Source organism: Giraffa tippelskirchi, chromosome 7 (assembly GCF_054371585.1).
Source record: "Giraffa tippelskirchi isolate mGirTip1 chromosome 7, T2T-mGirTip1v1.2.pri, whole genome shotgun sequence".
In the NCBI taxonomy this organism is placed as follows: Eukaryota; Metazoa; Chordata; class Mammalia; order Artiodactyla; family Giraffidae; genus Giraffa; species Giraffa tippelskirchi.
The window spans coordinates 85,510,211-85,530,668 of record NC_137281.1 but is presented as its reverse complement, the minus strand read 5'-3'; the positions used below and the strand labels follow the sequence as shown (position 1 = coordinate 85,530,668).

Here is a 20,458-nt window from a genome sequence, read left to right as displayed (position 1 = left end):
CCAATGCCCAGAGTCACTGCTTCTCCTCATCTCCCTTTACCTGTCCCACCCTGCTCGGGGCCAGGCTCCTCTGGCCTGCTTGTGTTCTCTGTACACCACCAGGGGGCGGGGAAATGCCTGGCCTGATTTCCTGGCTCTAGTTATCTTTGGGTACAAAGAGTCGTTCCATGCTCTCCTCTGAATCTCCTAAGGATGCAAAACCTCCCCAAAGGGAATATAAGTGAAGAAGCGAATGGAGGCTGAGAAGACATTCAGCTCCCCCTCTCTCTGTAGGAGTTGAGACAATGTGCCAGGTATCCCTCACTTCTTGGCAACCTGGTATTCTGAGGTACACCTCGGCGGATTAGTGTAGGGATAGGATAGTAGAGGACTTGGGAGCCTGGGTGCTCCATAGCACTAGTGATGAGGGACACAGCAAGGGGTGAGGAAAGCTGACAGATACTGGGAAAAGGTGAACAAAGGATTATATGACATAGATTGAATTTAATTTATATCAGTGTAGATGAATATACCTAGTGGCAACATTGCTAGCTCTCTAAAGTTTATAGATTTTTATAGTTTTTGTCAATATCACTTATCAGTCAGTACAGGCTGTGAAAATTGTATTTCATGTACTTTTTTTCCTACTAAGAAAGAAAATAAGTAGGAATTGTCTTTGTCTTAAAATCATTCTGTTTTTCCTTTATAAATAAACTTTGAAAGTTTGAAAATCTGTGTCCTTTATATCATTAATAAATATATAATATAAATACGTATTAACTAACTTCAGTGAAACATTTACTTGTTGATTTTTTTCAACACTGTTCACTCTTAACTATATATAAATCTTCACAACTGTTTTTAAAATTCTTTCTGAAGCAGCCCTGTGTGTGTATGTGTGTGTGTGTTTCATGGGTTTTTCAGTGAGATTTTTGAAAATGTCGATGAACCGTGTTTATTTTCACAGTAATTACTGTATTCTAACCACATCGATCTTGGGTCTTCCCTACCACAGTAAGAACTTTTATTTAATTATTTCAAATGTGTCAAACAGAAAATTGTAGGGAATAACATAATAAACACAGTATAACCATACCACTCAGCTTTATCACATTTCAATAGTTGCATCTGCTTTAAATTTATTTTCTTTTTAAGAGATGAAACATTATATATGTCCCCCACTTTCCAGTTCCACTCTCTTGCTTCCCAAAATAACCACTTTCTAGATTTTATTTTAAATCTTATTTCCTCTGGAAATCTGACACTTAGCTATGATTTTTCTTCATTGTTAATAAATTCTCTATGGCTCACGTCGTAGCAAATTAGGAAGGGACATTTTGGAACCCACTCAGAAAAGGGGTTTGTGTGTGTGTCCACTCAGAAAAGGGGCATGTATATGTGTGTGTAGACAGACCAGCTGGCAAGCAGACATGGAAATAGGGGCTCTGTGCTGTGCTGATGTGCTGCTAGATTTAAAAGAACATGTTAGGGGCATCCAGAAATTATAAACGGGAAGATACTTATTTAAGAAGAAAATATTCAGAGAAAACTATGCAGATGTTTACCCGGACTTGACATAAGTTACAAATCTGAGTGAAGACATTTGTGGAAATCCATCCAGGGGAACAAAAGTGCTTTTGTCATTTTTATGTGCTTGCTGTGTCAGGTGCTGGTATAAGCACTTGTTCAGATGTTAATTTATTTAATCCTCATCCCAACCGGAGAAGGCAATGGCACCCTACTCCAGTACTCTTGCCTGGAAACTCCCATGGACGGAGAAGCCTGGTAGGCTGCAGTCCATGGGGTCGCTAAGAGTCGGACACGACTGAGCGACTTCACTTTCACTTTTCCCTTTCATGCACTGGGGAAGGAAATGGCAACCCACTCCAGTATTCTTGCCTGGAGAATCCCAGGGACGGCGGAGCCTGGTGGGCTGCCGTCTATGGGGTCGCACAGGGTCGGACACGACTGAAGCGACTTAGCAGCAGCAGTAGCAGCATCCCAACCAGTGAGGTAGATCAATATTATCCTCACCTGACAGATAAGGAAACGGATATAGACAGGTTAAATGGTTCGTTCATGGTTACCTAGCAAGGCTGAGTCAGGCTTGGTGCCCAGGGTCTGTGGATCCAGGCTCCCCTAGTTCATTCTAGCCTATCCTGTGTCTGACCATCAGTTGCAGCCTCACACCAGACATCTTCCTGCTCTTGAACTCCACACTCAGACACACACATAAAGCTGGGTACTCGATTATGTCTGGGCTCGAGTCCATGTCCTCCCACTTTTCAAACTCTTCCTTACAGATGGTTCCATCCTTTCAGCACACACACATGTGCAATCTCCCTTATCTTTAAACAAATTAAAAACTCTCCATTCTGCTTTTTCTCAGTCAAGTTGTCTGCAACAGCTACAAGAATTTATCTCCATTTCTCCACTTCTCATTCAGTCCTCATGAAGGCTGCTCCCACTGAGGCGAACAATAACCTATATGTTGCAAGGTCAACATAGTAATTAAAATATCACTTGCCCTTTCCTTGTATTTTGAGATTTTGATCACTCCTTTGAAATTCGTTCTTCCCAGACTTCTGTGACACCATTCTTCCCTGAGTTTTCTCCTACGTCTTTCATGATTGTTTCTTAACCTGCATCACTGATGACTCCAGCAAAATCCCATTCCACAGCCAACCATTTTTAAGGTTTGTCCTCTTTCCTCTTCTATACTTTCTTCTCAGTGATCTCATTTACACTCAAACAGATCTTTAGCTATATGTATATATCTATATGTACAAAGCTCCAAACTCATCCACTTCATATCATCCGAAGCTCATGCCAGACAGAATTCATCATCCTTCTTCATAGCTCCCTACTCTACTCCTATACCACTATTCTGCTACTCATTTCACCCAAAATCTGGGAGTCATCTTTAACTACACCCATCTATCATAATAGCCTTCTAATCTGTCACTAAGTCATGCCCATTCTGAACCAATAATTCTTAGAGCCATTAACTCATCTCTATCTGCACTGCCACTATCTTTTAATAAGCCCATCACATCTTACCTGAACTTAGAATAGGATCCTGATAACACCGGCCTCAAGTGAAGCTCCAATACTTTGGCCACCTGATGCAAAGAGCCAATTCATTGGAAAAGACCCTGATGCTGGGAAAGATTGAAGGCAAAAAGAGAAGGGGGTCAGCAGAGGATGAGATGGTTAGATAGCATCATCAACTCAAAGGACATAAATCGGAGCAAACTCTGGGAGATGGTGAAGGACAAGGAAGCCTGGTGTGCTGCAGTCCATGGGGTTGCAAAGAACCAGACATGACTTAGCAACTGAACAACAGCAACAACATACTTGCCTCAAGTCATCTTGTTAAGCTACAAATCAGATTTCCTGCTTCTGCTTTTTAAAAATACTTATTTAGTTACTATTCAGCTGCGGTGAGTCTTAGTTGCAGCACACAGGATCTTCGGTCTTCACTGCAGCATGTGTACCCTTTTAGCTGTGGTATGGGAACTCTTAGTTATGGCACACGGGATCTAGTTCCCCGACCAGGGATCAAACCTGGGCCTCCTGTATGGGGAGAGTGGAGTCCTAACCACTGGACAACCAGGGAAGCCCCTCAATTTCATGCTTTTAATTTTTCAAAATTGCCCCCTCGTCTAATTCACTTAGCAGGGTATATAAGTCTCCCACTTCAAGATGATGTGTCTTGAGTGCTCCATCATCAAGTCCTGACATTCTACCTGTATTAGTCAAGACTCCTTTAGTTGCAGGGAAACAACTCAAACTGGCTTAAGCAAAAATAAATGAACAAATAAAAAATGACATTCCCTCATATAATTGCATGCCTCATGTAACAAGAGTCAACAATTATATGATCCTTGGAATAAATCTAATGAAAGACATATAGGAACTTATAAAGTTCAAATCTGATAAAGTTTGAAAAAAATTTTCAAAGACATTCAGATGTCTTTTGAAAGAACTGCTGCTGCTAAGTCACTTCAGTCGTGTCCGGCTCTGTGCGACCCCATAGATGGCAGCCCACCAGGCTTCTTCGCCCCTGGGATTCTCCAGGCAAGAACACTGGAGTGGGTTGCCATTTCCTTCTCCAATGCATGAAAGTGAAAAGTGAAAGTGAAGTCGCTCAGTCGTCTCCGACTCTTCGCGACCCCATGGACTGCAGCCCACCAGGCTCCTCCATCCATGGGATTTTCCAGGCAAGAGTTCTGGAGTGGGGTGCCATCGCCTTCTCCAGATATAAATATGTAACATGTTCATAAATGAGAAGATCCAACATTGTAAGGATTTTAAAATGATCTGCAGATTCAGTGTGATTCCAATTATGATGCAAATTTTATTCTTTAATGAATAAAAGTTTGTCCAAAATAATAACAGCACTGTTAATGATTATGATACCTTATGAATAAGTGAAATAAATGACAGCAATGTTGTGAAGGATGGGAGGGGGAGATTGGGAACGCTCTATTATAAGGCTCTTGTACTACTCATAAAGCAGTACAGTGTTTGACACTGGACTTGGATAAGTTGTAAATGTATTTTATAAACCTTAGGATAACCACTAAAGTGAAAAAAGAAATATAACTGATATGGTAAGAAAGCAAAGCATTCAAAACATTCAGTTAAAACCATAAAAGGCAGAAAAAGAGTAGAAGACAAAAATGGAAACAATGAACAAGGGCAACAAAATGGAAAAGAGTAACAAATATGTTAGATAATAATCCAACTTTATCAATAATCACTTTAAGCATGAATGGCCTAAATAAAAAAAAATTGAAAGACAGAGATTGTCAGAATGGATTAAAAAACAAGACCCAGGACTTCCCTAGTGGTCTAGTGGCTAAGACTCTGTGCTCCCAAACAGGGGGCTTGGGTTCAATCCCTGGTCAGGGAACTAGATCCCTCAAGCTGAAACTACTGGAGCAGCCAAATAAACAAAATAAATAAATAAATAAAAAGCAAGACCCAATTACGTATCTACAAGAAGCCCACCTTAAATATAAAGATACAGATGAATTACAAGTAAAGAGATGGAGAAAGACATTTCATGTTACACTAATCAAAAGAAAGCTGGAGTAGCTGTATTTCAAACAGAGCCAACTTCAAAGCAAGAAAAATTGTCAGAGGAGAAAAATGGGTCCAGCCTTCAACAGTACATGAACAGTGAACATCCAGATGTTCAATCTGGATTCAGAAAAGGCAGAGGAACCAGAGATCAAATTGCCAACATCCACTGGATCATAGAAAAAGCGAGAGAATTCCAGAAAAACATCTACTTCTGCTTTCTTGACTATACCAAAGCCTTTGACTGTGTGGATCACAACAAACTGTGGGAAATTCTTAAAGAGATGGGACTACCAGACCACCTTACCTACCTTCTGAGAAATCTGTATGCAAGTCAAAAAGCAACAGTTAGAACCTGACATGGAACAACAGACTGGTTCCAAATCAGGAAAGGAGTACATCAAGGCTGTATATTGTTACCGTGCTTGTTTAACTTATATGCAAAGTACATCATGTGAAATGCCAGGCCAGATGAAGCACAAGCTGGAATCAAGATTGCTGAGAGAAATATCAATAACCCCAGATACACAGATGACACCATCCTTATGGCAGAAAGTGAAGAAGAACTAAAGAGCCTCTTGATGAAACTGAAAGAGGAGAGTGAAAAAGCTGACTTAAAACTTACCATTCAAAAACTAAGATCATGGCATCCAGTCCCATCAGTTCAGCTCAGTTCAGTCGCTCAGTCATGTCCAGCTCTTTGTGACCCCATGGACTGCAGCACGCCAGGCTTCCCTGTCGTCACCAACTCCTGGAGTTTACTCAAACTCATGTCCGTTGAGTCGGTGATGCCATCTAACCATCTCATCCTCTGTCGTCCCCTTCTCCTCCCGCCCTCAATCTTTCCCAGCATCAGGGTCTTTTCAAATGAGTCAGTTCTTCGCATCAGGTGGCCAAAGTATTGGAGTTTCAGCTTCAACATCAGTCCTTCCAATGAATATTCAGGACTGATTTCCTTTAGGATGGACTGGTTGGATCTCCTTGCAGTCCAAGGGACTCTTTTTTTTTTTTTTTAATAAATTTATTTATTTTAGTTGGGGGCTAATTACTTTACAATATTGTAGTAGTGTTTGCCATACATTGACATGAATCAGCCATGGGTGTACATGTGTTCCCCTTCCTGGACCCCCCTCCCACCTCCCTCCTCATCCCATCCCTCTGGGTCTTCCCATTGCCCCAGCCCTGAGCATTTGTCTCATGCATCGAACATGGAATGGTGTTCTGTTTCACATATGATAATATACATGTTTCAATGCTATTCTCCCAGAACGTCCCACCCTCACCGTCTCCAAGGGACTCTTAAGAGTCTTCTCCAACACCACAGTTCAAAAGCATCAATTCTTCGGCATTCAGCTTTCTTTATAGCTGTCCCATCACTTCATGGCAAATAGATGGGGAAACAATGGAAACAGTGACAGACTTCATTTTCTTGGGCTCCAAAATCACTGCAGATGGTGACTGCAGCCATAAAATTAACAGGCGTTTGCTCCTTGGAAGAAAAGCTGTGACCAACCTAGATAGCATATTAAAAAGCAGAGACATTACTTTGCCAACAAAGGTCCATCTAGTCAAAGCTACAATTTTTCCAGTAGTCATGTATGTATGTTGAGAGTTGGACTATAAAGAAAGCTGAGTGCCAAAGAACTGATGCTTTTGAACTGTGGTGTTGAAGACTCTTGAGAGTCCCTTGGACTGCAAGGAGATCAAAGCAGTCAATCCTAAAGGAAATTAGTCCTAAATATTTATTCGAAGGACTAACGCTGAAGCTGAAGCTCCAATACTTCGGTCACTTGATTCGAAGAACTGACTCATTGGAAAAGATCCTGATGCTGGGAAAGACAGAGGGCAGGAGGAGAACGGGATGACAGAGGATGAGATGGTTGGATGGCATCACCGACTCAATGGACATGAGTTTGAGCAAGCTCCGGGAGTTGGTGATGGACAGGGAAGCCTGACGCACTGCAGTCCACAGAGTCGCAAAGAGTCAGACGCGACTGAACTGAATTGAGTACATACTACCCAAAGCAATCTACAGATTTAATGTAGATTTAAATTATCCATGACTAGAACAAATAATCCTAAAATTTATGTGGGCCATAAAAGATCCAGAATTACCTAAGCAATCCTGAAGAAAAACAACAAAATTGGAGGCATAACCCTCCCAGACTTCAGACAATACTACAAAGATAATACTAAGCAAAACAGTGTGGCATTGGCACAAAAACAGACATATGGATCAGTGGAACAGAATAAAGAGCCCAGAAATAAACCCACACACCTACAGTCAATTAATTAATCTTTGACAAAGTAGGCAAGGATATACAATGGAAAGAAGTTTCTTCAACAAGTGGTGTTGGGAAAGCCGCACAGTCGCATGTAAATAAATGAAGTTAGAATACTCTCGGAGAAGGCAACGGCACCTCACTCCAGTACTCTTGCCTGGAAAATCCCATGGATGGAGCAGCCTGGTAGGCTGCAGTCCATGGGATTGCTAAGAGTTGGACACGACTGAGCGACTTCACTTTCACTTTTCCCTTTCATGCACTGGAGAAGGAAATGGCAACCCACTCCAGCATTCTTGCCTGGAGAATCCCAGGGACGGCGGAGCCTGGTGGGCTGCCGTCTATGGGGTCGCACAGGGTCGGACACGACTGAAGCGACTTAGCAGCAGCAGCAGAATACTCTCTCACACCATACAAAAAATAAGCTCAAAATGGAGTAAAGACATAAATAAAAGACATGACATCATTAAACTCCTAGAAGGGAAAACAGGCAAAATATTCTCTAACATAAAGAGTAGCAATATTTCCTTAGGTTAGTCTCCTAAAGCAACAGAAATGAAAGCAAAAATAAACAAATTGGACATAATTAAACTTACAAGCTTTTTTACAGCAAAGGAAACCGGAAACAAAACGAAAAGAGAACATTCAAAACTGAATAAAACATTTGCAAATGATACAACCAAAGGCTTATTTGCAAAATATACAAACAGCTCATACAACTCAATAACGAAATAACCCAATCAAAAAATGGGCAAAAGGCCTAAATCAACATTTCTCCAAGGAAGGCATACAGATGGCCAATAGGCACGTGAAAAGATGCTCAATGTCAGTAATTATTAGAGAGGTGCCAATCAAAACTAAGGTATAACCTCACACCAGTCAGAAAGACTATCATTAAAACGTCTACAAATAACAAATCCTGGAGAGGGTGTGGAGAAAAGGAAACCTTCCCACACTCCTGGTGGGAGTGTAAACTGGTATACAGTCACTACAGAAAACAGTAGGGAAGTCCCTTAGAAAACTAAAAATAAAGTTGCCTTATGATCTAGCAACTCTACTCTTGGGCATATATCCAGAGAAAACTCTAATTTGAAGAGATACATGCACCCCAGTGTTCATAACAGCACTATTTAAAATAGCCAAGACATGGAAGTAAACTAAATGTCTATCAACAGATGAATGTATAAAGAAGATGTGGTATATATACAATGGAATACTACTCAGCCATAAGAAAGAATGAAATAACACCATTTGCAGCAACATGGATGGACCTAGAGATTATTATTCTAAGTGATGTAAGTCAAAAAGAGAAAGATAAATACCATATGATAGCACTTAAACGTAGAATCTAAAATATGATACAAATGAATTTATTTACCAAATAGAAACAGATTCACAGACATAGAAAACAAACTTATGGTTACCAAAAGGAAAGGGGCTGGGGAGGATAAATTAGGAGTTTGGGATTAGCAGATACAAACTACTATATGTGAAATAGATAAATAGTAAGGCCCTTCTTTATAGCACAGGGAACTATATTAAATATACTGTAATAAGCCATAATGGAAAAAATATGAAAAGAATACACATACATGAATGAATAACTGAATCATTTTTCTGTACACCAAAAACAATACAACATTGTAAATGTATATATAGTGTATATAACACAACATTGTAAATCAACTATACTGCAATAAAAAATGAGAAAGAAGGGGAACATTGTATAACGATAAAGAAGTTAATTCTCCAAGGACACAGAATCTTTAAAGTATATGCCCTAACAGAGTATACATAAGAGGAACATATATGAGGGGAAAACTTATAAAACTGCAAGGAGAAAGAGACAAATCCACTATTCAGCAGGTGAAAATTAATACCAACATAACTGAACTGAGCAGCACCATGAATGAACTGAATCTATACATTCCTCTCAAGTTCACGTGGAACTTTCACCAAGATAGACCACATTCTGGGACATGAAACACACCTTAATAAATATTAAAAAACCGAAGTCATAAAATATATGCTCTGAGACCACAATGGAATTAAGCTAGAATAACAGAAAAATAGCCAGAAAATCCCCAAATATTTGAAAATTAAATAACATACTTCTGAATAATACCTGGCTTAAAAAAATCTCAAGAAAAAATTTAAAATATTTTTAAACTAAATGAATATGAAAACACAATTATAATTTGTGAGATGGTGTAAAAACACTGTAGAGATATATGGCATTAAGTGTGTATATTAAAAAAGAAATATCTAAAATCAGTGACCTGTTCGATGCATGATACAGGGTGCTCGGTGCTGGTGCACCGGGATGACCCAGAGGGATGGATGGGGAGGGAGGTGGGAGGGGGGTTCTGGAAGGGGAAAATATGGTGGATTCATGTCAATGTATGCCAAAACAAATACGATATTGTAAAGTTAAAAAATAGATAAATAAACTAATTATAAAATAAATAAAATAAAATATAAACAATATTTAGTTTAAACTTGAAAAAAAAAGATAAAATCAATGATCTAAGTCTTCCTTAAGAAACTAGAAACAAATTTAATCCAATGTAAGCAGAAAAAGGAAATAATAAAAATTAGAGCGGGAACCAATAAAATTGAAAAATGGAAATAGAGAAAATCAGCAAAAGCTTCTTTTGAAAGATCAATAAAATCAATAAACCTCTAGCCAAGCTAACCAATGAAAAAAGGAGATACCAATTACTCTTATCAGAAATGAAAGAGGGGTCATCACTATTGATTCCCATGGACATTAAAAAATAATGGGATGTTATAAACAACTCTATGTCCACAAATTCAATAATCTAGATGAAATGAACCAATTCCTTGAAAGACCTTATCTACCAAAACGCACACAAAGAGAAGTAGACAATCTGAAATTCAGGCCTATACCTACTAAAGAAAGTGAATTAGTAATGAGTATTGTTCCAAAATAGAAGGCACCAAACCCTGATGAGTTCATTGGTGAATTTTACCACATATTTAAGGAAGAAATTGACACCAATTCTCTATGATCTCTTCCTGAAAATAGAGAATAGCATTATCCTAACATCAAGACCAGACAATGATATTACAAGAAAAAATAAACTGCAGACCAGTATCCCCCATGGACACAGATGCAAAAATGCTCAACAAAATATTAGCCAATCAAACCCAATAATGTATACAGAGACTTATACACAGTAACTAAGTGAGATTTACTCCAGGATGCAAAGCTAGTTCAACACTTGAAAGTCAATTAATACAATTCCTTACATCAACATGTTAAAGAAAAATCATGATAACATTAACAAATACAGAAAAAGGTATTTGACAAAATCCAACACCCATTCATAATTCTAAAAACTTCCAGGAAACTGAGAATAGAGGTGAACTTCCTCAACTTGATAAAGAACATTTATAAAAATCCTATAGCTACCATCATACTTTACAATGAGAAACTAGATTCTTTCCACCTAAGATCACGAACAAGGCAAGCCATGCCCTCTTTCACCACTCTTATTCAACATCTTACTAGAAGTCCTTGCTAAGGCAATAATAAAAGGAAATAAGAGATGTACAGATTGGGAAGAAAGGAGTAAAACTGTTCACAGATGACATGACTGTCTAGGAAGAAAATCCCAAAGACCTGACCAAAACCTCCTGGAAATAATAAGCAACTATAATAAGACTGCAGGACACAAGACATATAAATGTTGATTGCTACCCTGTATATCAATAATGAAAAATTGAACTTGACATTAAGAATACAACACCATTTTCATTAGAACCAAAAACTTGAATATTTAGGAACAAATAAATATTTGCAAGATATATATAAGAAAAATACAACACTGTTGAAGAAATCAAAGAAGATATAAATAAAGCAAGAGATCTTCCATGTTCATAGATAGGAAATTCAATACTGTTATCAGTTTTTTCCCAAAGTGATCTATAGAGTCAATGCATTTCCAATCAAAACCCCAGCAAGGTATTTTACAGATATCAACAAACTGATTCTAAAGTTCACATGGAAAGGCAAGAGGCAAGAATAGCTAATACAACACTGAAGAGAACAAAGTTGGAGAACAGACAATATTCAATTTCAAGATTTAGTACAAAGCCATTGTAAACAAGACAGTTTAATATTTGGTGAAAGAATAGATGGGTAGATCAGAAGAACAGCATCAAGGCCAGAAATAGGCCAATACAATATAGTCAACTGGAATTCAACAAAGGAACAAAGGCAATTCAATGGAGAAAGGATATTCTATTAAACAAATAGTGGTGGAATAACAGTACACTCACAGGCAAAAAAAAAAAAGAACATCCAAGATCAATTAATACAATACAGAGTATTAAAATTAATAGAAAAAAGAAGAGAACACACATTCTCATCTTAATAGTTACAGAGAAAGCACTAGAAAAAATAGAAACCCCATTCATGATGAAAGCTCTTATAAATGTCATAAAGGAATTTCCACAACCTGATAAAGTATATCTACCAAAAAAATCTACCATTGACATTATATTTAACGATGAAAAACTAAGTCTTTTCCCCTAATATCGAGAACAAAGCAAGGGTTTCCATTTTCACTTGCTTGTATTCAAGATTGTACAGCAGGAGGATCACATGTTCTAGTTTTCTAAGTTTTATGGATTTAACTTTGGTACTGCTCACTGAAGATGTGTACTTTGGACATTTGTAAATTAGTAACACATCATATGTGGCAATTCCCCGGCAGTCGAGTGATTAAGACTCTGCACTCTCACTGCCAAGGGCCTGGGTTTAAACTCTGGTTGGGAAACTAGAATCCCACAAGCTGTGCAGCATGGCAAAAACAACAAAAACCAAACAGCATATGCTAAAATAAATAAAACTGTCTAAGGTAGAGATTTTATATTATACAAGATCCTTATGAGTGTTGTCAATATGTAGGGGAAAGGACTCTGGTCAGAAATACGGATTCCATCAATGTCTTATTTTCATATATCTATAAAGAGAGAAATCTGGACTAGAAGTAGTTACACTTTGTCAGGCCCTGTAACTGTGATTATTTCCTTTATTATTTGAAAAATATAACTGAAAAGAAATAAATATCAAAACGCCTTTAAAAAAAAGATTGTACTTGGAAATTCTAGTCAGTGCAGTCAGGCAGGGGAAAAAAATAAAAGGCATGCAGATTAAACAGGAAGCAGTAAAACCATCTTAACTTGCAGATGACATGATTGTTTATAGAGAAAATCCAACTGGATTATATTTTTATATACAAGCAGAAAACTACTATAAATTGTAATTTTTGAAAAGACACAATTTGGGAATTACCTGACAGTCCAGCAGTTAGGACTCCACACTCTCACTGCCGAGGGCCTGGGTTCAATCCCTGGGTCAGGGAACTAAGATCCCACAAGTTGTGCAACCCTGGCCAAAAAAAAAGAGATACAATTTATAATAACATCAAAACTTTGACCTTTGACCAAAGATGTAAAAGAACTATACAAAAATTTTTTGAGAGAAATTAAAAGTCTAAATAAATGTAAACCCATCTTTGTTTGAGGGGCAGAAATCTCAGTTTTGTTAAGATGGCAATTCTCTTCCGAATTTATCTACAGATTGAATACAATCACAGGAAAAATCTTAGCAGGCATTTTTTTTTTAATTGACAAACTGATTCTAAAATTTATATGGAAATGCAAAGGTCCTAGGATAGCCAAACCAACTGAAAAAGAACAAACTTGGACGGCCAACACTAATTGATCTCAAGAATTATGCTAAAGCTGTATTAATCAAGGCAGGGTGATATTGGAATAAAAATGAAGAAATGGTTCAATGGAATGAAACAGAGTCCAGAAATAATCACATAACATAACATACAATTAATTTTTGACAAAGGCAATTCAGTAGAGGAAGGATAGCCTTTCTCAACAGATGCTGCTGGAACATATGGATATCCATATGTAAAAAAAACATTTCTTAACTTGATCCATACCTCATACTGTACAAAAAATTAACTAAAAACTATGCAAAGAACTAAATATAAAACCTGATACTATAATATCTTCTAGAAAAAAACATAAGGGGAAATCTGTGTTCCGTGGTTTAGGCAATGATTTTTCAGATATGCTACCAAAAGCATAACCCATTAAATAACAAATTGATAACTTGGTCATCATAAAAATTAAAACTAAAAACTGCTATAGAAACCTGAACTGCTGTTCAGTTGCTCAGTTGTTCTTTGTTAAGAAAATGAAAAAACAAGACATAGTCTGGGAGAAAAATCTTTGCAAAGCATAACTTTGACAAAGAACTTGGAACTACAATATCTAAAGAATTTCCAATATGTAATGATAAGGAAAAAAAACAATTTTTATCATGGGGAAATGATTTTGATAGACAGTAAATAAGCTCATGAAAAGATTATTAACATCATTAATTATTATGGAAATTGAAATCAAAACCACAATGGAATACCACTACACACCAATTACAATGGTTAAAATTTAAAAGACTGACTATAAAAAAATAATAAAAGATTGACTATAACATGTTAAAAAAATGTAGAAGAACTTGAACTCTCATGCACTACTACTGAGAATGTAAAATAAAACAACCACTTTGGAAAACATTTTGATAGTTTCTTAAAAAGCTAAACACATATCTCTGACATAGTCTTGTCATTCTATCCCTTGGTATTGATCCAAGAGGAAAGGAAATCAGTTCAGTTCAGTCGCTCAGTCATGTCCGACTCTTTGCGACCCCATGGACTCCAGCAGGACAGGCTTCCCTGTCCATCATTAACTCCCAGAGCTTGCTCAAACTCATGTCCACTGAGTCAGTGATGCCATCCAACCATCTCATCCTCTGTTGTCCCCTTTTCCTCCTGCCTTCAATTTTTCCCAGTATCAGGGTCTTTTCCAATGAGTCAGTTCTTCACATCAGGTGGCCAAAGAATTGGAGTTTCGGGTGCAGCATCAGTCCTTCCAATGACTATTCAGGACTGATTTCCTTTAGGATTGACTATTTTGATCTCCTTGCTGTCCAAGGGACTCTTCAAGAGTCTTCTCCAACACCACAGTTCAAAAGCATCAATTCTTAGGCACTCAGCTTTCTTTATGGTCCAACTCTCACATTCATACATGACTACTGGAAAAACCATAGTTTTGACTAGACAGACCTTTGTTGGCAAAGTAATGTCTCTGCTTTTTAATATGGTATCTAGGTTGGCCATAGCTTTTCTTCCAAGGAGCAAGCGTCTTTTAGTTTCATGGCTGCAGTCACCATCTGCAGTGATTCTGGGACCCAAGAAAATAAAGTCTCTCACTGTTTCCATTGTTTCCCCATCTATTTGCTGTGAAGTGATGGGACCAGATGCCATGATCTTAGTTTTCTGAATGTTGAGTTTTAAGCCAAGTTTTTCACTCTCCTGTTTCACTTTCATCAAGAGGCTCTTTAGTTCTTCTTCGGTTTCTGCCATAAGGGTGGTGTCATCTGCATATCTGATCTTGATTCCAGCTTGTGCTTCATCACAATGCCAGCCTGGCATTTCACATGATGTACTCTGCATATAAGTTAAACAAGCAGGGTGACAATAAATAGCCTTGACGTACTCCTTTCCCAATTTGGAACCAGTCTGTTGTTCCATGTCAGGTTCTAACTGTTGCTTCTTGACCTGCATACAGATTTCTCAGGAGGCAAGTAAGGTTTCTGGTATTCCCATCTCTTTCAGAATTTTCCACAGTTTGTTGTGATCCACACAGTCAAAGGCTTTGGCATAGTCAATAAAGCAGAAGTAGATGTTTTTTTGGAACTCTCTTGCTTTTTCGATGATCCAGTGGATGTTGGCAATTTGATCTCTGGTTCCTCTGCCTTTTCTAAATCCAGCTTGAACATCTGCAAGTTCTCAGTTCATGCACTGTTGAAGCCTGGCTTGGAGAATTTTGAGCATTACTTTGCTAGTGTGTGAGATGAGTGCAATTGTGCGGTAGTTTGAACATTCTTTAGCATTGCCTTTCTTTGGGATTGGAATGAAAACTGACCTTTTCCAGTCCTGTGGCCACTGCTGAGTTTTCCAAATTTGCTGACATATTGAGTGCAGCACTTTCACAGCATCATCTTTTAGGATTTGGAATAGGTCAGCTGGAATTCCATCACCTCCACTAGCTTTGTTTGTAGTGATGCTTCCTAAGGCCCACTTGACTTCACATTCCAGGATGTCTGACTCTAGGTGAGTGATCACACCATTGTGGTTATCTGGATCATGAAGATCTTTTTTGTATAGTTCTTCTGTGTATTCTTGCCACCTCCTCTTAATATCTTCTCCTTCTGTTAGGTCCATATCATTTCTGTACTTTATTGTGCCCATTTTTGCATGAAATATTCCCTTGGAATCTCTTATTTTTTTGAAGAGATCTCTAGTTTTCCCCATTCTATTGTTTTCCTCTATTTCTTTGCACTGACCACTGAGGCTGATAAGAAGGCTTTCTTATCTCTCCTGGCTATTCTTTGCAACTCTGCATTCAAATGGGTATATCTTTCCTTTTCTCCTTTGCCTTTAGCTTCTCTTCTTTTCTCAGCTATTTGTAAGGCCTCCTCAGACAACCATTTTGCCTTTTTGCATTTCTTTTTCTTGGGGATGGTCTTGATCACTACCTTCTGTACAATGTCATGAACTTCCATCCATAGTTCTTCGGGCACTCTGTCTCTCAGATCTAATCTCTTGAATCTATTTGTCACTTCCACTGTATAATCATAAGGGATTTGATTTAGGTCATACCTGAAGGGTCTAGTAGTTTTCCCTAAGTTCTTCAGTTTAAGTCTGAATTTGGCAATAAGGAGTTCATAGTCTGAGCCACAGTCAGCTTCCAGTCTTGTTTTTGCTGACTGTATAGCGTTTCTCCATCTTTGGCTCCAGAGAATATAATCATTGACATTACATAATGATAAAAGAGTCAATCCACCAGAAATACAAAGGAATTCTAAATGTGTATGCACCAACCAAGAGAACTGCAACACATGTGAAGCAAAAACTAATAGAACTGAAAGGAGAAATAAATTCACAATTACAGTTGTAGCCTTAAATACCCCTCTCTCAACGGTTGAGAAAACAAGTAGACATAAAGTCAGCAAAGATAGAGAACTCAACAACACCATCAACCAACAGCATCTAATCAGCATTTATAAAATACTCCATCCAGTTACAGCAGAATATACTGTTGAAAATATTCTTTTCAGTAACCAACAAAGCATTTACCAAGAGAGATCATATTCTGAAGATCACAAAACCTCAACAAATGTTAAAAAACTGAAATTATACAGAATATGTTCTCAAACTAGAAGTCCATAAAAGAGAGACAACAGGAAAATTCTCCAAACACTTGAAAACTAAAAAATACACTTATAGAGAAAGTTTGAAAGAAAGTTAAAAAAATATATCGAGCTCAGTGAAACAAATATTCTGGTAACCATTCCATAATCAGGTAATTACAAGGAATAACTTTTACTAAAAGTAAAAAAAAAACTTTAATTTTTATTTCTGAATTTGAATACTGTAACATTTTGTTGATTCCAGTTGCTACTGCTCCTCTTGAACAGTCATCAATGGAGACAGATTAGCAATTTTAATGAAAGAAGGCAAGAAAAAATTATGAAATAAACATATAACTTATGAATTATTTATCTTTATTGTACTACTTGTGTCCAAATATCACTGACCCATCAAGAGAATACTCAGACATAAGCAAGAGCAATAAAATTCCATCAGCTCTGATATTTTGCCAATTTTCCATCATATAAAAGCAGTTTTACACATATTTTTCATTTTTATTATGAAGGAGTATTTGTGGAAATAAGAAATAAACATATTTTATTTAACAACTTGCAACTTGATTTATATCTTTTAAATATTTAGACGTGCAGTATGTGTATTTTCATTTCTTCTTTTGCCGTGGCCCCAGCAGATGTTAGGGGTTGGCTTGGTCCTAAACTCTCAGACTCTCAGCTTCCTTTTCTGGAAAAAGAGGATAACACTCGTGAGCTCACAGAATCTGGATGAACTAGGCGCGTGAGCACATATGAATATGTAAGTTCCCTCACTCTCCTGAGGAGGAATTCATGTTCCAGGAGTGTTTTGGAGTTTTTGTTTTGTTTTCCTTTCTTTAAAATTTTATTTTTAGTTTTTGTGGGATCCGTAGGAGACGAATGTATTTGAGTCTCGTGCGTAAGGTAGTTGTTGAGGAGAGAGCTGTGTGATAGGCGGGGTGGGATCGGCTCCGAGGACTGGCTTCGGTAGTGGGAATGGAGAAGAGGAATCCCCATCCACCCCCGCAGGAAACGCTCCAGTGATTGGAGGTGTGTGCCTGTGTGTGCTGGTGTGTGAGGAGGGGGGTTAGCTCCCTCCTCAGACATCACCACGCATGACAAAGCTACTTCCCCTCACGCTGTCCAAGGCGCACACGCACGATCCACGGCCACGCCCGCACATACTCGACAGACACAGGGCATCCTAGGGTCCGGTTGCCATGGCGAGCAGGAAGGAGCGCTAGAGCCCAGCCGCCCCTCCCGCCCCCGGCCGAACCCGGTCAACTCCTTCTCTGATTGGCCGTTGCTTCCTCATTATGCAAATCATTTGCGTAGACCCGGCGGCCAGCTGCCCTTACGTCATCAAACACAGGGGCTGGGGCTCGGGGCTCAGCTCCGGGAGAGCCCGGGCGGGAGCCCAGAGAGCGCCGCGCGGGGACCTCAAGCCAGACCCCAGCGTCCCGCCGCCTCGGCCCGGGCCTGCCCCGCCCCTTGCCCCGCCCCCTTTCAGCCCGCCCCACCCTTTCTACGCCCCTCCACCCGGACCCCGCCCCCTGTGCAGCCTCCCCCCCTGCCCTCGCCGCCTGGGTCCCGCCCCCTCCCCCCCGGCCCTCTCCACTGGTCCAGGGAGGGGACGGCGGGACAGGCGGGACCGGCGGGAGGGCGGACCGGGCGGGGATATGGCCGCGGCGCCCGGAGGGTCTGCGCCGCCCGCCGGCCCCGGCCCGCGCCTGGGTTTCAGCACCGCGGACAGCGGCATCGGCATGAGCGGGCTAAACCCGGGTCCTGCCGTGCCCATGAAGGACCACGACGCCATCAAGCTTTTCGTGGGGCAGATCCCGCGGGGCTTGGACGAGCAGGACCTCAAGCCGCTGTTCGAGGAGTTCGGCCGCATCTACGAGCTGACGGTGCTGAAGGACCGGCTCACCGGCCTCCACAAAGGTGCGCGGGGTCAGCCCAGCCCAGCCCAGCCCAGCCCTGCCCAGCCCAGCCCCAATCCGATTAGAGTGAGGCCCAGCCCAAATCCCAGCCTCAACTGCAGCCCCAACCCAAGCCCTGCCTAGAGCCAGTCCAACACCAGTCCAGTACCAGCCCACTTAAGCCCAGCCTTTCTCCCAGATCACAGAACCCTCAACCTAGAATTTTCTGACACCCTCCTTCTGATCATCACTCTGGCCCCCTGACGTGTTTTCTATTCTAACCTCCAACTCCCTACCCCTCGGCTCTCACACCCTAACAGTCTCCGCCTTTCAGCTGGACTTCCCTCCATCTTTCCCATCAGACAGCCCAAATCCAGGAATTTGGGAACTTATTCCACCTTCTAAGTCTCTGACACCCTCAGTCTCCCAAACCTTGGACCCAGTCATTCCTGAATCACCACCCCCCCCTCAATCTGGTGCCAGCCAATTCAGGGCTAACCACGTTCACACACATTTTGGACTTGCACCCCTCATTCTGGCCTCAAAGACCTGGCAACGTCTGGAGCCTTCTTTTGATTCAGATTGCCAACCTAAAATCCCACAGACCCAAACTCTCTTCTTCAGAATGCAGGCCCGTCTAAATCACAAAATCCAATTCCCTTCCCAGGAGGCTCTCAGCACTAATTTTCCACCTTCTTGCTTAGGAATAGCCCCAGTCTCTCCATTCCCATCCAGAACCCCAACACTATCTTCTTCTCATCCGAGTCCAGGACTCTGACCTCAGCAGGAACTCCAGCCATCTGTGCTCCCTTATCCCCCGTATCTCAGGTGTCCTCTCTGCTGAACCCACACTTCTTTTACCCTCTAATCTCCTCACTCACGTGCCACATATTTGTCCCTTCCCAATCCTCTTTATGGCCTCCCAATCTTCTTTATGGCTTTCCCTCCCTCACAAGCTGGTCCTAGACCAGAACCTGTGGACCAGAGCCTCCGGGCGGATCAAGTTGAAGAGGCAGAAAGGGGTCTTCTCCCAGCCCCTGTTTGAGAGACAGGCACCATGGTCCTGTCCTGCCACACCTCTTTCTTCCTGTAGGGAGAGGGAGGAGGCTTGTTTACATGCAGAAAAGTCTGTCCAGGCTGGGCTGGAGTAAGATGGCCAGAGTCACATGTCATACATGGGCAGGGGAAGGAAATTATTTGAGAAGAATCACCTTTTTCTCTCCCCACCTTCACCATGCTGTAGTTTCAGGATTTGTGGAGTAGGGGAGGGTCTCCAACTATCCTCCATGATCTTTCCAGGAGGGAAGTGGTGGGCCCTGGGTAACAGCTAAATGTATTTTCCTAAGGGCTGAGAGCTGGAATCAGGCTACCACCTTTTCAACTCAGAGGCTTTGGGGAGTTCCTAGGCACACTAATGTAGGGGTTTCAGGAAAATGCCCATAGAGGATCCAGGACCAGCTATGTAGCTGTGTGTCTTCCACCCTCTGGAGTGGGGTTATTTTTAAAGGGGCGTGAAACCACAAGACCATACCACCCAGATTCCTTCTAATGCAGTCCAGTTGCCCAACTGCCTGAACATCCATAGCAACTTATGGTCTTATTTTTTAGACATTTATTTCAGTATGTAAGTACAAGCTGGTCTTTCTGAGCAATCTGTGTAGTAAAGGAAGTGTATAGATTATCTTTAATTCTCACTCTTCTCACTCAAACACCATCAGAGTCTCTGAACTGTTCCCTAATCCTTTCTCTCTCTCTCCACTTAGTTCTAATTGTTCTTTTTTTTTTTCCCCATTCCTCTGTCCCTCAAGTCATGATTCTCTGTCTTTTTATCCCTCCATTCTTCCACTCCCTGTCCACACAGGGATCCTTTGGGCAGCAAGTAGGCCCTTGAGCCT

At 40.4% G+C, this 20,458-nt stretch overlaps 1 protein-coding gene and 1 long non-coding RNA gene across 6 annotated transcripts in view; one reads left to right on the top strand and one right to left on the bottom strand.

Moving 5' to 3' along the window:
• Nucleotides 1–1,083: 1,083 nt before the first annotated feature.
• Nucleotides 1,084–17,850, bottom strand: LOC145512513 (uncharacterized). The gene is made up of 4 exons (XR_014058575.1): nucleotides 17,773–17,850; nucleotides 12,673–12,768; nucleotides 3,040–3,140; nucleotides 1,084–2,013 (listed from the first exon to the last, which is right to left on the bottom strand). It is a non-coding gene; the product is annotated as an uncharacterized LOC145512513 (long non-coding RNA).
• Nucleotides 17,851–18,011: 161 nt separating this feature from the next.
• Nucleotides 18,012–20,458, top strand: part of CELF6 (CUGBP Elav-like family member 6) — a 29,921-nt gene continuing 27,474 nt past the window's right edge. For 4 of the 5 annotated variants that reach the window (XR_014058564.1, XR_014058566.1, XM_081506344.1 and 1 more), the window contains exon 1: nucleotides 18,012–18,585. Coding sequence is in view for 2 of the 5 variants with exons in the window: in XM_081506344.1 (XP_081362470.1) it covers nucleotides 18,324–18,585 (262 nt within the window). In the remaining 3 variants the exon portion in view is untranslated. The remainder of the gene's footprint in view (nucleotides 18,586–20,458) is intronic. The other variant, XM_081506345.1, reaches the window with a different exon arrangement.